Below are 15,854 nucleotides of genomic sequence, written 5' to 3' on the forward strand. Positions count from 1 at the left end.
CGCCCTTCTCATTACCCTACGGACAAAGAAATGTGGAAATAAATAAATTTTATTTCTAATTATGGTAGGATTGGCATTCCATAGATTTCTGGAGTCTGTGTAGATGTGTGTTTAAGGTGAGACTAGGATGGACTGAGATGGACATGTGATATCAGTTGTGCTTGAGTCTTTCCAATGACCAGAAATGCTCAAAGCTGCTGCGGTATATTTTCACCACAGGAGGCAGTGTTTGCCAAATGAGCAGTTTACTGTGGCTCAAAGATCAAAGGGGTCATATGATGCGATTTCAAGTTTTCCTTTCTCTTTGTTTGTGGTGAACTGTCCCAAGTATTCTTAAAATAACTTTCAGTATGCTAGTGTTCCTATATAAACTCTTACACCTGTGTTTTGAATGAAAAGCACTTATGTGTACTTAGAGTTCCTCTGAAGGAACAGTGGGAGATTTTACTTGCCATATTTTTTTTATCTGTCTGGAGGAATCAGTCCAACTAATATAGAGTGCTGAGAAGGAAGTGATCATCCAAAAAACTTTAAATGGGCACAGGCGTCCTAATGGCTGTAGGATAAATTGGGCGACTGTGGACATTCAGAATAAAACATGATTTTGCTTTAAGCTTCTTTACATTATTAATCTCCACATGCATGGTATGATATATTTATCCAATTAAATAACTCTTTGGATTCCTACTGGTGCTGTAAGTTCACGGTTGCCCAGGCAACAGGCATCATTTCCCATTGTGGTGATGTTGTTGGAATGCATTAGTCTCTGCATCATTGGAACACAATGAAGTCCCAAAACTGCAGTGTGCCCGGATCTCAATAAAGTGTTCCTGTGGCATCTGGGACCGTGTGGCATAGCTGTATCACTCCTGATGTGGTTGAAATCTGCATGTTAAGGCTGAGTTCAGCTAAGGTTACATCTCAGATACTTGGTCTGTAGTTGAAAAAGGAGAGAAGTAATGTTTGTTTGTGTGGCTGCTTTATTTCCTTGTGCTTAGTGATAATTCTGCGATCAAACACAACCTGTATTGTATTTTTAGTTAGCTGGTATTATACATATACATATAAATACTGTTTAAAATTTTTGGGACAGTAATTTGTTTTTATTTAAATGTGTGTGTGTGTGTGTGTGTGTGTTATATATATATATATTGATCTGCAAACCAGCATATTAGAATGCAGTGACACTACAGATTGGAGTAATAACTGCTGAGAATTCAGTTTTACCATCACAGGATTAAATTACATTTGAAAATATTTTAAAATAGAAAAGTTATTTTAACAGAAATGCACTCAAGCTTAACAGCTTAAAAGTTACATAATGTTTATTATAAAACACATTTAAACAGAGTCTAAAGTATTTCCATCCTGACATAAGAACCTTTTATATTAATCACAAAGTGTTGTAACATCTAACTTCTCGTGTTTTAGAAAACCATCTATGACCTTGTGCTTAAAAAAAAACAGAAACCAATAAGCTGAGGTGACCTATAATATAATATCAAGAACTTTTTTTTCCATTTTCCTAGAGCAATATAGCAACTCAAAAACCCAATACAGTGAAAAATGGGTTTTGATAGTAAGAGATTTCTTTGAACCCCTATGCTGTAGAGGTAAAAGAAAGCATCCCGGCATTCAGCGCAGCTCACGGTTGTGGCATGAGGGATGTAATGTCTCCGTTCCCTCCTTCAGGGAACGAGGGTTACATACGTATCTGAGACGTTCCCTTTCAGTCTGTCCTGTTCGACTTTACGTCGACACTGATGTTAGGGGTCCCTATGGAAAGCGCTACAACCAGAACTCTGTTACGAGAATTGAAGGTGCAGATGCTGACAAGCAAGCGTGCTAGGACAGATGCACCTCAATCCGTAACCTACCCAACGCCCCATAAGCCAGATCACAGAACAAGTATACAGGCTTACCAGGGAAGCTGGAAAAAGCGTGTTCTGACATTCTCACAGTACAGTACACAAAGGTATTAGGTGTCACCCAGCCCGCACCTCTGTAGATGTCTGCTAGAGAGGCGCGATCTGGGGGGATTTAATCTCCTCGCACTTCTCAGGAACCTGATGATCAGGTCAGGCATTCCCAAGGATCTTCCATCCACTGCATCGTGATGCGCTGTAATGGCAGCAAACAGCAGGACCTGCTCGTCGTCCTCCCTGATTTTGCACAGATTTTGTGCAAGAAGGCTCACTGAGGCTAAGATGTACTTACGCAAATCCCAGGGCCAGCTTTGTGCCAGTGCATCCGTGCCAAGGGGGGCCTTGGTCAGAGAGTAGAACAGTTGGCAGTAGGAGGATTCCTGGGATGCGAACAGGTCCACCTGGGCTTCCCCGAACTACCATTGTAGTCCACTCCTGGACTACCATTGTAGACATCACCTGCCCTAGGGACCACACGGTGACCTTCGTCACCTGAAGGGCAAAGTCAAAGTCTCATAATGAATTAGAGCCACGACCTCAGTGTAGCCATGGACATGCGTTTGCAATGCAGGCAAGAACCATCCACGAAAGCTGTTTTAGCATGCTTTTTTGCGACCCAGACACATGAGACAGCGATCGTGTTCATCATCAGAGGTAAGGAAACTACCGCACACAGAAGCACATGGTCAGAAAGACATCTCTGAGACATTCTCGACCGTGCAAGCTGTAGGAAATTGCTCTTTTAGGCTCGAGTGCCCAGGGGTGGAACACAGCACTCTCCTGCAGACTGTAGATTTAGTTGTTTCTTTTGATGTTTCTCTGGCACGAGAAAGGCACTCACAAAGTGATCGGCTCTGAAGCAAAAATCTAAATGAGTGGATGCACGCCACCATCTTATATACCCATATGTACGGGTAGTGGCTTGGCATGCAAATTCCACTCGCCAATTGTCATTGGCCATTTCTTGTAATGCTCAGAGGTGATTGGGGCTCCCAAGTGAGACCCTTACGTCAGTGTTAACGTAACGTTGAACGTGACTGTCACAGTGCAGCGCTTCCAGCAGCAGCCGATGAGGCTGCAGTGCCCCCGAAGGTGGCCGACGAGGTTGCAGCGCCCCCGGTGGTGTCCGAAGAGGTTGCAGTGCCCCCGAAGGAGGCTGACGAGGCTGAAGTGCCCCCGGTGGTGGCTGAAGAGGTTGCAGCGCCCCCGAAGGCGGCCGACGAGGCTGAAGCGCCCCCGGTGGTGGCCGAAGAAGTTGCAGCGCCCCCAGAGGCGGCCGATGAAGCTGCAGCGCCCCCGGTGGTGGCCAAAGAGGCTGCAGTGCCCCCGGAGGTGGCAGACGCTGGCCTCCTGCCCTGCCGGCCCCGCCCTAGCCTCCTGCTCTGCCGGCCCCGCCCTGGCCTCCTGGCCTCCTGCCCTGCTGGTCCCGCCGTGGCACCCTGGTTTACCTCTATCTCCAGGCCCTCTTCCACTACACGGGCCTGGCGCACCATCCCTCCCCCTGATCCACATCCGTTCCGCCTCTCTCCGGGATTTCTTTTGGTGGAGCGTCTGGAATCTGCTCCTTAGGGGAGGGGTTCTGTCACAGTCTTCAGCGGGTGTGCCCAGGATGGCACTGAGATAACACTGTGTTCTGTGAGCACATGGCTTGTGTTGTGTTTGTTTGTTGCCATGTGCTCTCTCCTGTCTATTGTCTTGCCCCGCCCATCTTGTTACCTCATTATTGTTTAAGTTGCTCCACCTGTGTCTCCCTCGCTAGCCTCCTCATTTGGTTTCCTATTTATTCTCCTGGTGTCTGTAATCCTGTGCTGATCCGTCGTTTTTCATTGTGTGTGTTATGTCTGCATGTAGTGCAGTTCCTAGCCTGCCTGTCTGTTTTTCCCCCTCGGGGTTGTTTTAGTTTGTTTTTGTTTCATTTTACTATTAAAAGAAGGAACCATTCATCCTGCACTTGAGTCCTCGCTTCATCTCTCCACACGCACCGTGACAGTGACTGACTGAAAGGGAGCCTTTATTAAGATGACCTACATCTTTGTTTAAGACAGCCGTAGATACTAATAAAGCTGTTTTACTAATAAAGAAGGAATCAGATAGAGTTAGAGAATTAAACGTGTTTTAAAGGAGGAATAGAACATTTCAGTGATCAAACTCAAAAGCATTCAGAGAATTTATGGAAGGAATAGAATAAATTGAGTAAAACATGTTTTCCCCATGCATTTATGCATGTGTTTTTTTCTGAATGCATATACATGCCAATGTGAATGTTTATATTGTGCATACTGTATATATTTATCAGCAGAGATTGTTTTTATGAAAGCTGATGGCCTCTGACACAGCTGCTGTTGAAATGTCATACTCAACTGGCCTCCAGTGAACTCTGTTTGTCTCCAGTCCAAAACCTGACACAAACCACAATCTCAACCTCCAGTGAACTCTGTTTGTCTCCAGTCCAAAACCTGACACAAACCACAATCTCAACCTCCAGTGAACTCTGTTTGTCTCCAGTCCAAAACCTGACACAAACCACAACCTCAACCTCAACAGGACACTTGTTGAGTTGGCTGGTGTTAATGCTAGTGTGCAATGTGTTAGACCCCCACTGAGCACTGGAAACCAAGGGGATTTATGAAGATGACAGTGCAAATGATTAACACTAAAAATAATAAAAAATAATCATTATAAATTATTACATGAAATAATATTTAAATGATCAGTAAATTTTATTTTATTAAAAATAAAAAATAATACTGACCAAGAAAATTATTTTTGCAGTTTATTAATTATTTTTATATACCTTTGAAAGTTAAGCAAACTGAAACAATGTGATGTTACTAACAACAACAACAACAACAACAAAAAAAGTCTGCTCATAATAAAATGCTGCAAAGTGTATTGTATTATAAATATTTAAAGGCACAAGCAGTTGGCAAGAGTGTAACTGTCTGTCATGGGGATTGATGTGCAGCTGTCAGATGTTTTCCTATGAACTGGAGACTGTTCTGTCTTTGTCCCCTGTGGGCCACATGTCCCTGTTTATTGGCTATTCTGGTCTCTTGACTTGTGTTGTGCAATGCCCGCTCTTTTTTGTAATACCTCAAACTTGTATGATTTTTTTTCCCAAAAGGAAATTATTTAGAAGCTCTTTACCATACAGTTTCCCAATTATACAGTGACCAGGGCAGCTCTTATTGCTTACACGCTTAATCAGTATATATGTAGCGTCTGGACCAATCAAAAACACAATTTTTCATTTGATTTAACAAATCAGTTATTCATTAGATTAACAAGTCGTCACAGACCCCTCACCCAATAGACTGGGCGCCAGGATGTCTGCGAATGACCACAGGCCACTGGTTACCATGGCAACCCCGACACCTTTGCTAAGACCAGAGCCATTTACGACCTGATGGAATGTGAGTAGGGAAAATCACTGCATGTTCCATAGCAAGAGGCACAATGCACAGTAGAAATGGACTTTTTAATTAATTATAACTAGTTATGATTAATTATTCATATTTCCATTATGAGCTGATTCGCTACATATACATAAATAATAATTGTTCTTGTGTTTGGAAGTTTTGGTACCCAGTGCCTTGTACCACCTGTACAAGGAGGTTGTGGCCTGCACTACAAAAAATACTTTTCTTAATTAGTATTTGTGTCTTAATTCCTTTTAAAATAAATACATTTAATTGAAAAATAATTTTATTTGAGAAGTAATATTGCATAAGATATTATTGGTTATGATACACGGGGCAATGTTGCCAAGCAGTTTTGCCAAGCAATGTTGCTTGAGAACTTTCCCATTGAAAATGGGCAACAAATCGGTCGTGGGTCCTGGCTGCCCGTTGACGGCAACATTGCTCAAAAAGTTACCCCACGTATCATCACCTTTTAAGGCTTTTTCAAATAATAATACTTTGAATAAAGTTTTTTTTTTTTTTTTACCCCATCAGTAAATTGTTTTTAAGCATAAATCTCAATAAATTTAGTGAGATTTATGCTTAAACATAAAAGAATGGGGTAAAATGGTGTAAAAAAATCAAGATATATTATCTCTATATTATATAGTGTGGTTAAAAGATAGATGAATGACTGAATGAATGAATGAATGAATGAAATATAAAAATAAATAAAAAAGCAAAATTGCATAATTTATTAATACATATTTTTCAGAAAATATAATTTAAAAATTTTGCCCCACTGTTAAATTGCTTGCTTTAAAGCATAAACCTAAATTGTTAGATATACTTAAAATATAAAAATGGGTTTAAAAAAATCTCTTTCTAAAATCTTATTCAAGATATGTTATCTGCAAAACTCTGTTGTTCCTTACTAAAAGCTATTGTATGATATAATCTTGTTGTTTAATTATTTTTGGAAGCTTGACGGCCACTATTTGGACATTGTATAGTTTTTGTATGGAAGAGCAATATGAATATTCTGGTGTATATATATTTTGTTTTTCACAAAATAAAGAAAGTCATATAGTTTGAAACAACATGAAGGTGAGCGAGTGACGACATTTCACACAAAGATTTTTCTGGAAGTGCATATTAGGACATGTCAGATGTTGTTATGGGCCACTTGTTATATAACGCTTTTGTTTTTTGTTTTTTTAATTTTAGCAGCATCTTGATATGATATTCTTCGTGCATACATCTGCTGTTCCGTTCATACTAATTACTTTGACACGTTCAGTGTGCTGCTGTTCAATATCTGTAAATGGGTCTCTTGGATCCTGAAGTCCATCTCTGTGCTTATTATATGCATGCACGAGCGTAGTTTGGCATGAAGTGAAACGTCTGCCTCTGTCTTTCTGACTTAGGATCCCATTGCAGACTCTTCTGCAGTGGGCCACTTGCCAGCTGCGGCCCACTCTCCACGCAACGCCACACGTGCGGAGGACTCGGTGTTGCCTGTAAGTTCGCTCTCCTTTCTTGGGTTGTTTATGGCCCTTCTGTCCCATTTTCTCATTTGTGCAGCAGTTCAGTAACCTCTCTCCTATTCAATGTTGAGCAGAGATGCACTAATGGCTCTTTAATTTATGCTAATGTTGCTCTGAATGCTGCACCCCTTAGTGTGTTTGTTTATCTAAAGTGATTTTTAGATGCGAGACAATTCAAATTAGACGGCACAAGCTTCATTCCCCATGCCCTGACACACACATCCACACGCAGCATGTTTCACCAATAGGAATTAATGTTTTTCTCTTCCATTATCCCATGATACAAATCTGGGGTCGTCACATCTAACTGAAAATTTATGAGCACTCATAAATTTCTAATGTTCACACCCGAAAGCTACTCATCTGTTCGACCTCAAAGACAAAAAAAAAATTTGGTTTACTAAATGCTACATAAGCACAGCTGCAAATAAGGCCCTCAAAATGATAAATTACTAGGAAAAGTGTCCATTAGGAGCTGCTCCGCCTGGGGAGTTGACTGTGTTGGCAAAATTAGCATCAGTTTTTTGCTAGCGTAATAATAGCCTTAGGTTTTCATGCAATATTGCAGAATGAACACATCTATTTTTACCTTCCTTCTTCTGTGTCAGTGTCTAGGGAAAATTGCTCCTTTCAGGAACATAAAGCATGTTTGAGAAATTAGCCTTTTGATTATGTGACGGCTGGAACAAAAAAGCAGAAATCCTTGGTGGAGGAAATGCTAATTAAACCTGTGAGGTACACATCACGGCCACTATTTATAAACCGTTCTGGGCTGACAGTCCAAAGCTGTTGAGGATGCAACAATTAGGTATACTTAATTCTCACCCCCTCATTTTTGCTCTGCCAGCTTAAAAAGTGAATTCCATCAAGTGTCTGCGGAGAATGTGTTGTTCCATTTTGTCCTCCAGATAACCTTCCAGCTGTCCTCTAGAAGATGGGAAACGTTCAGCTGTGAAACATGCAGGTTGAATCAAAGAACTTGCATTAAAGGAGTTTTTTTGTCTTAAAGGGGACATATCATGAAAATTTGACTTTTTCCGCATTTAAGTGCTATAATCGGGTCCCCGGTGCATCTACCAATCCAGAAAATGTGAAAAAGGACAACCCAGTAACTTTGTTTTGGTAAGCCTTTCTCTGCAAGCATGTGAAAAACAAGTTGCTCAGATTTCGCTCCCCTAGTGACTCAGGAAGGAGATCTTATTATAATATCACCGCCCCTTAATCTGCACGTTTCCACCCACGGCGCTACTGTCACTTAATACACAGATCTAATATAAACATGCAATTTCTTTCCCAGCTGTTTATCTTCACAGACATAACCGACTGTGTTTTTGTAACTTATGTGTGTTTTAAACATAAACTTCAGTCTATTTGACAGTTTAAGCGCAATAAGACATGAAAGAGAACTTACTTTAGTACTCATGTGCTGTGTGACAGCCGCTTCCTGTGCGTGTGTTTCGGATGTGTGCGCTCAGAAAACAATATCAGAAGTTTAAACTGATATGGCTTTAAAACGCATGATTTTAGTGCGATATACATGATTATCAAAACCAAACAGATGTTTTTTTTGGCAGAGTATTTGAGGTACGAGCTGTAAAGTCACAGCCCTATTCTGGAAAAGGGGGCGGGGAGCAGCAGCTCATTTGCATTTAAAGATACAGGCACGAAAACAGTGTGTTTCTGCTTCCTCTCAAAATAGGCATTTTCAAAATGATATAATAAATGATCTGTGGGGTATTTTGAGGCGAAACTTCACAGACACATTCTGGGGACACCTGAGACTTATATTACATCTTGTAAAAAGGGGCATAGTAGGTGCTCTTTAAATTCAATAAGAAATGGCTGATTCTGATGGTAAATTTTTAATGTTCGTCATTTACAAAGTTCTATACTCTACATGATCATTATCCATTGTGTGTTTATATTTTTTTAGTTTAAATATGTAATTAATAGCCGTTCAAGGCATGCCTCCCAGCGATCGGTCCTCGTTACAATTTCGCCACATTTGTGGAGTGGGTGCTAGAGAATAATGGACTATATTTCTCCATCTGTCCTGCTGATGAGGACCTCTCCAGCCCTACTCACGACCCAGAGCCCAGCCAGCCATCACCACCCAGCTGCACAGAGCGTCTACCTGAGCCCACCACAGATGGAGAGCCCGAACCCGTTGTGACGGAAGAGCCAGCGTGAGGAGAAGCGCTCTGGCTCCATCTGGCTCCTCCTTCCCTCAGGCTCCACCATTTTCCTCAGTCGCTCTGGCTCCGCCACACTCTTCCGGGTCCCCGTCTCCGCATCGCTCGCATTAGCCATCAGCTCCACCTTGGCCCTCCAGACCTCGGGTGTCACCATGACTCTCCGTCTGCTTGACTCCACCTAGGTCTACACCTCCAGAGGCTCCGTCTCCATCACTCGTCCCCAGGGTGTCGTCTGCCAAGTTTCCACCATGGCTCCTCCCTCCCTCAACTCCGTCCTGGGGCCTCATTCTGACTGGTCTCTGGACCAACAACGTGCTTCTCCTGCTCCTGGCCTCCTCCTCAGTTGGACTCTATGTGGTGCGAAGACACGCCTTCCTGGGAGGGGGGCAAACTGTCTGTTGTTTTCTGTGTTAGTTTTCCTTTGACCTAGTTTTCCTTGGTTGTCTTAATTATGTCATTCTGTTCACCTGTGTTTTAATTATCTCAGTAGTCTCAGTGTTTAAATACCCTTAGTTCCTTCTAGTCTCTGTCTGTCTTGGTTTGCATTTATGCTTTATTTTGTTTTACTAGTTCTCCTGTGTATTCTACATTAAAAACCTGATTCTGAACATTTTCCTTCATTGTGAGCTTTTTGTGACAACCAAACCATGACACCTTGTGTGTTTATTAAATATGTATTTATATTGAATATTTATTTAATATTTACTAATGCTTATTATTAAAATAATTTTCAGCTGATATTAGAGCTTTGTTAATTCCTACATTTCCTCTGTTTTTACATTTAAAACATTTTTTTATTTGAAAATAATTATCAGCCTATCGTATTGTTTAGAATTTTAATATTGGTGTGTTCTCAAATTTTCAGCAACCCTAGACCCAGTTATTCATTTTCAATGGGAGTGACAGCAGTCACTGGTGATGCTAAATAAATGAGCAGCTATGTGCAGTGGCTATATCCAGTGGGAGTGCACACAGTTAGGTCATGTGATCTGATTCCTGATTCATTTGGGTTTCGCATTTGTGTAGAAACGCTTTTTTAGCAAGCAAACTCCAGTGATTAAACCTCTGTTACTATGAACTTAAGTGAACCTTTAGATGGTAGTTTAACACCATATTAAATCCATTCTACAGATCTTCTCTCACAATGCTTGCAGAAAATGTCAACATATTCTGTGTAGGCCTGCCAATGAGTTAATACTGTATTTGTGTACGTTAAGAATACTTGTACAAATATATGTTAATCAGAGTGGCCTTTTTTTCTTTAAAGATCTATAATCTGCACTGGCCTGAAGTTGACAAGCAATGCATAAGCTTTTGTTCAAAGGGATAGAGTGCAAGCGTGGGCGTAGCTGAGTGAAAGCATCCTCTTTATTTTGCTTTCTGAGCCAAAAAGACTATATTTATTCCACCCTATAATGATACAGACTCGATAACATACATCCAAACTATTAGCTGTTATCTTTGATAAGCTCAAAAAGAATTTGCCTGATCAATAAAGCAACTTTGTTCACTCATGAGATCAAAGATTCTCTTTGGATGTGTGGTAGGATCAGTCGAGGAACCCCAGCTATACATCCTCTCCTCCTCCTCTGACATGAAATGTGTTAGATCAAAGTGGCTATAGGCTGAAATATGACACCCATCAACCTGGAATTATTCATGTTCACGTGAACATGGAAGATCTCACCTTGAAACTATGCTAACTAAACCTTTCAAGTGCACCTTATCAATATAAGCCGATATGAATATGTCTTTACGTTTCTAAGCTTTTTCTAAACCATGATTATTTTCTTTCTAGCTTGGTTTGTTTACTTTGCACACAGAGAAGCATGTAACCAACCAACACTACACAATAACATGCTGCATTGAAGTAAAATGTAAAAGGTTCTGTTTTTTTGTCTGGATTTCTTTAAAAATACATAAATGTATTTTGATACATGCAATGACTTTGAACACAACTCTTATATAAAGAATATTAATAATTTCTAAATTATTATTTTTTAAAATAATTTTATGGATACAAAGTAAAAAAGGTGTTAAAATGACAAAAAAAAAAAAGTCTCATTAAAAAGATTCAGTTCTCAAAAATAAATTCTTACTAACTAGTCTGGTATACTTTTACTATTATGTCTTATAAAAAAAAACTGAAGCAGTTTTGTTAAAATATTATTAAAATAAAACAACAAATGTGATGTGACCAACATGTAGATACATGCAGGAAAAAATAAAACAGAAGATTATAGGCCTGTAATAGACAGGAAATAGGCCTATCATGCAGACCCCGCCATGTCATGAAATTAATGTCATTTGCGCCCACCAAAAAATGAAGCATTTATGAATTAATAATTCATGATATATGTAAAAATATATGTGTACACTCACATACATTCATAGTGTATCTTCTTTTTGCTTTGAAAAACGCAAGATGCAGCAAGTGGAATGGGAGAAAAATGCAAGATTTTGAGAGGTGTTAAGGACAACAATGAGACAGTGATCAGATAAAATTTAAAAAAATAATTGTATTATATTAGAATAGAGAAGTTCACACCACAAATGTAACGATACAGAGGACACATAGGAACAATATCATTGCAGATTTTTTCCAGCTGATGAATGATAATAACATTGACAGCATCAGAATCCACTCAACTTTAAAGAGCAGACGATATAACGGTAGTGTGTGGTTGTAATAAACAGAACATTTTCATCTTTTGGTGTGGGCACTAATATAGTTATCATTAGTGACCTTTACTATTTATCTTTAGTTATGATTGTTGGGGTAAACAGGTCTGTACTTTTTTTTTCATATGTCTATAATATGATTTGTGATGGAGGTCATCTAGTGTGCTCTTCCCATCTCTGATGATACATTCTCTTTTTCTTCGCCAGGGTCTCAGCAGCCTGTTCAGCTCATTGAAAGTGGTGCGTTTGCTCCGTCTGGGTCGTGTGGCACGCAAACTGGACCATTATCTGGAATACGGTGCTGCTGTGTTAGTTTTATTGGTGTGTGTCTTTGGTCTGGTGGCACATTGGCTGGCCTGCATCTGGTACAGCATTGGTGATTACGAGGTCATAGATGAGGCCACCAACAGCATCAAGACAGACAGCTGGCTTTATCAGTTAGCTATCAGCATTGGCACACCATACCGCTACAATGCCAGCGGCTCTGGCCAGTGGGAAGGTGGTCCCAGTAAGCACACGCTCTACATATCATCTCTCTATTTCACCATGACAAGTCTCACCACCATTGGCTTTGGGAACATCGCACCTACTACAGACGGGGAGAAGATCTTCTCGGTGGCCATGATGATGGTGGGCTGTAAGTATCACTAAATGGTTTCCTTGCTTCATGGATGCTTTACTAGACAGATTGAGCCTCAAATGGAGATTAGGAATACATGATATATTGGTGCCATACCTGTTATTGGCTGATATTAGAGTTTATTTTGGTAACACTCAATATTGTACACATACAGTAGTTCACCCAAAAATTTAAATTTGTTAAAAATATACTCACACTAAGGCCATGCAAAATGTAGATGAGTTTCTTTCTTAATTGTAATATATTTGGAGAAATTTAGCATTACATTACTTGCTCATCAATTGATCCTCTTCAGTGAATGGGTGCCGTCAGAATGAGAGTCCAAACAGCTGATAAAAACATCACAGTAATCCACAAGTAATCCACATAACTCCAGTCAATGTCTTTGTGTTTGTAATAAACAAATCCATCATTAAGACATTTTTAACTTAAAATCATTTGCTTCCAGCTTTTTTTTATTTGAATATCATTACATTCTTTATGGTTTAAGCTGATATTCTCAGTAGGGAATACACTTAAAATAGCATCAGCAGACTGTTTATTACATTCTCACCAACCAGGGCATGTCAGCAAATTTTAAGTGCTATTTAAAAGCATTGTAGACACATTAATAGTATCATATAACATCACATAATTTTATATAAAACAATTTTCTGCCTTTGCAGGATTTCTGTTTAGAAAAACATTTGCATCATGTCCTAATAAGACCTGCAATGTCAAAAAATCTTTGAAAACATTTCCTGAATCTTCTCTCTCTAAGCTGCTATACATTCAATCAAAAATGAGTAAGCTTGTGCTTTAAACCTCCTGAAACCATAACGCCGCTCTTTGCTCTTCATCACCAAATCACTTGTTATTTTCAGAGTACTTTCTCCAAAGTTAAGTACTGTAGTAGCCCAGCAATAGTGCAGGTCAGCTTTTGAGTTACTGAGCAGTTTCATCAGTAATCCTCTACAGATCCACAGGGCTAGCAGATAGAATGTGCTACAGTAAACCAAGCTGTGACTATAGCTCTTGGGTGAAATGTAAAATGAGCCACCCAGGAGGCTGAAAAACAGTGTCAGTGAGTAAGCAGGGAACAGTGGCACAGCTGAATGCACAGTTTAGGAAGAGGCATATAGGGCAGTACTTCTGCAAAAATTAAATGGCAGTTAGATTACAATACAATGTTGTGTGTAATTTTTTGATGCTAAAATACTGCTTTATATTCTAGTATAATATGCAGAGACAACTATGAGTCAGCCATTTGTAGGTCAACTTCGTGAGGAGTGTAAACACTGCGCTTTTCAAACATCACTGCAAAAAAATATTTTCTTAATTTAGCATTTTTGTCTTGCTTTTCAGTAAAATATATAAACATCCTTACAAGCTATGTGCCCAAACATCCTATCTATCTATCTATCTATCTATCTATCTATCTATCTATCTATCTATCTGTCTGTCTGTCTGTCTGTCTGTCTGTCTGTCTGTCTGTCTGTCTAATCCACTTGTTCTGTGTGGGGTTGCTGGGATGCTGGGGCCTTTATTTATTTATTTATAAAATGTACTAATATTCTGTAGATTTAGTTCTTTTAAAAAAAAGAAGAAAACATTTTTTTTTAGCTGTGATTGCGCTGTTTGTTTAAGCGTGACACTTGTGACTCAATCAGTGGTGTGATTTTTCATTTTTACACTTTCAGTGAGTGCCACTAGTCGCACAGAAATTACACAATTCAGCTTTAAAGTTTTAATTGGAAGCTGACCAAAGATAGTTTAATTTAGCAGACTCTAGCTTATAAAGCACAGCTGGCTTCAGATCAGTTTTAGCAGTAGTGAGGCGCAGCGCTGATCGTTTCCTGATGTGTAGTAGAGCAGTGCTTGCTGTTGATTTATTGCAAGGTTGTTCTGCACCATCTGAGTTTCTGTCATACTTCTCTCTGTGCGCACAAATGACAGCAGATGGGGAGAAAGTCTTGTGTTGTTTGTGGATTTATCTCACAGTGCTACAGTATGGTGCATTGTGTGGTATTCTGTTGTACTGCATTAGCCAAATCCAACTAATATTAAATTATGATGAAGCAGACATTTAGCATTAATGAACCATGAATTCATAAAGACTAGCGGATTTACACAAACTGAGTTTAATTGCCTGTTCTTTGAGTCATATTTGTGCTAGTCACAGATCTGTGGATGTACTTTTTGTGTGGTGTCGGTGAATCAATGTTTAATGTATTGTATGAATGGAACTGGATTTATATTAGATCTGTGGAATTAGCATTAGGCTAATCACCATGTTAAAGCCAACTGTGCTTATCAGGGCCTTTTTGTTTTAGTGAAACAGAGCTGCAGTTTAGACACTTGTTCTTCTCGCTGGTGCATACATTTGCTTTGTACTTCTTCTTCTTCTTTTTTTTAACGTAAATCCTGGGCTTGTTAAGATTCAGTGTATCGTTGTTTGACTGAGAGAGGAGAGAGCAAGTACTACTGCTTCTGGGGCCCTTAAAGGTTGATCCAAAAATGAAAACTCACTGTCATGTTGTTCCAAACCCATATAACTTAATTTCTTCTGTGGAACACGAAATATATATTTTCAAGAAGCTTCACATATGTATGGCTTTTCTTCATTTATAATATATAGTAATCAGTTCTTACAAAATTGCTTAAAGGGTTAGTTCACCCAAAAATGAAAATTCTGTCATTAATTACTCACCCTCATGTCATTTCAAACCCGTAAGACCTTCGTTCATCTTCGGAACACAAATGAAGATATTTTAAATGGAATTTGAGAGCTGTCTGACCCTGCATGGATGCCGGATCTGTTTCCTGTGTTGTTGTGATTTGATCTGAACGGAAACAGCGTATCCGTGTGACGCAGCTGACACAGAACAGCATACGCTGTTTACCTCCAGCGGATATTCTCCAAAATGGCACTAGGGTGATGCGGAGGAGACGAATTGTTGAATAAAGTCTTTTTTTTTCTTTTGCACACAAAAAGTATTCTCGTAGCTTCGTATAATTGCGGTTGAACCACTGATGTCACATGGATTATTTTACCGATCTCCTTGCTACGTTTCTGGACTTGGAAACATTTCAGCTGCGTTGCTGTCTATGCAGGGTCAGACAGCTCTCAGATTCCATCAAAAATATCTTAATTTGTGTCTTACGGGTTTGAAATGACATGAGGGTGAGTAACTCGATGAATCCTTGAGAACCGGTAGAGGGCTGGGTTCCATATGTAGAGACCTAAGTGGATCTCATATGTGAACATAACTCGTAGTGACTGACTGAAAGAGAACGTCTCAGTTACGTATGTAACCCTCGTTCCCTGATGGAGGGAACGGAGACTTCACGTCCCGTCGCCATAGCTGCTGTACCACCGCTGAGCGGCCGGGTCACCGGCTCGGCTCCTCAACGAAAACCTGGTATGCATTGCACCGGCTGCCTTTTTATGCTCACGCTGTGATCAGCGGCAGCTGGATGCAATT

The 15,854-nt window shown here is 39.9% G+C and overlaps 1 protein-coding gene across 1 annotated transcript in view; it reads left to right on the plus strand.

Moving 5' to 3' along the window:
• LOC107701494 (potassium voltage-gated channel subfamily H member 5-like) overlaps positions 1-15,854 on the plus strand; it is a 95,495-nt gene that overhangs the window by 33,689 nt on the left and 45,952 nt on the right. The window contains exons 7-8 of the mRNA XM_016503513.1: positions 6,754-6,846; positions 11,958-12,387. Of these exons, the coding sequence (XP_016358999.1) occupies positions 6,754-6,846; positions 11,958-12,387 (523 nt within the window). The remainder of the gene's footprint in view (positions 1-6,753; positions 6,847-11,957; positions 12,388-15,854) is intronic.

This window comes from Sinocyclocheilus anshuiensis, unplaced genomic scaffold (genome assembly GCF_001515605.1).
Source record: "Sinocyclocheilus anshuiensis isolate Anshui unplaced genomic scaffold, SAMN03320099.WGS_v1.1 scaffold1051, whole genome shotgun sequence".
NCBI lineage: Eukaryota > Metazoa > Chordata > Actinopteri > Cypriniformes > Cyprinidae > Sinocyclocheilus > Sinocyclocheilus anshuiensis.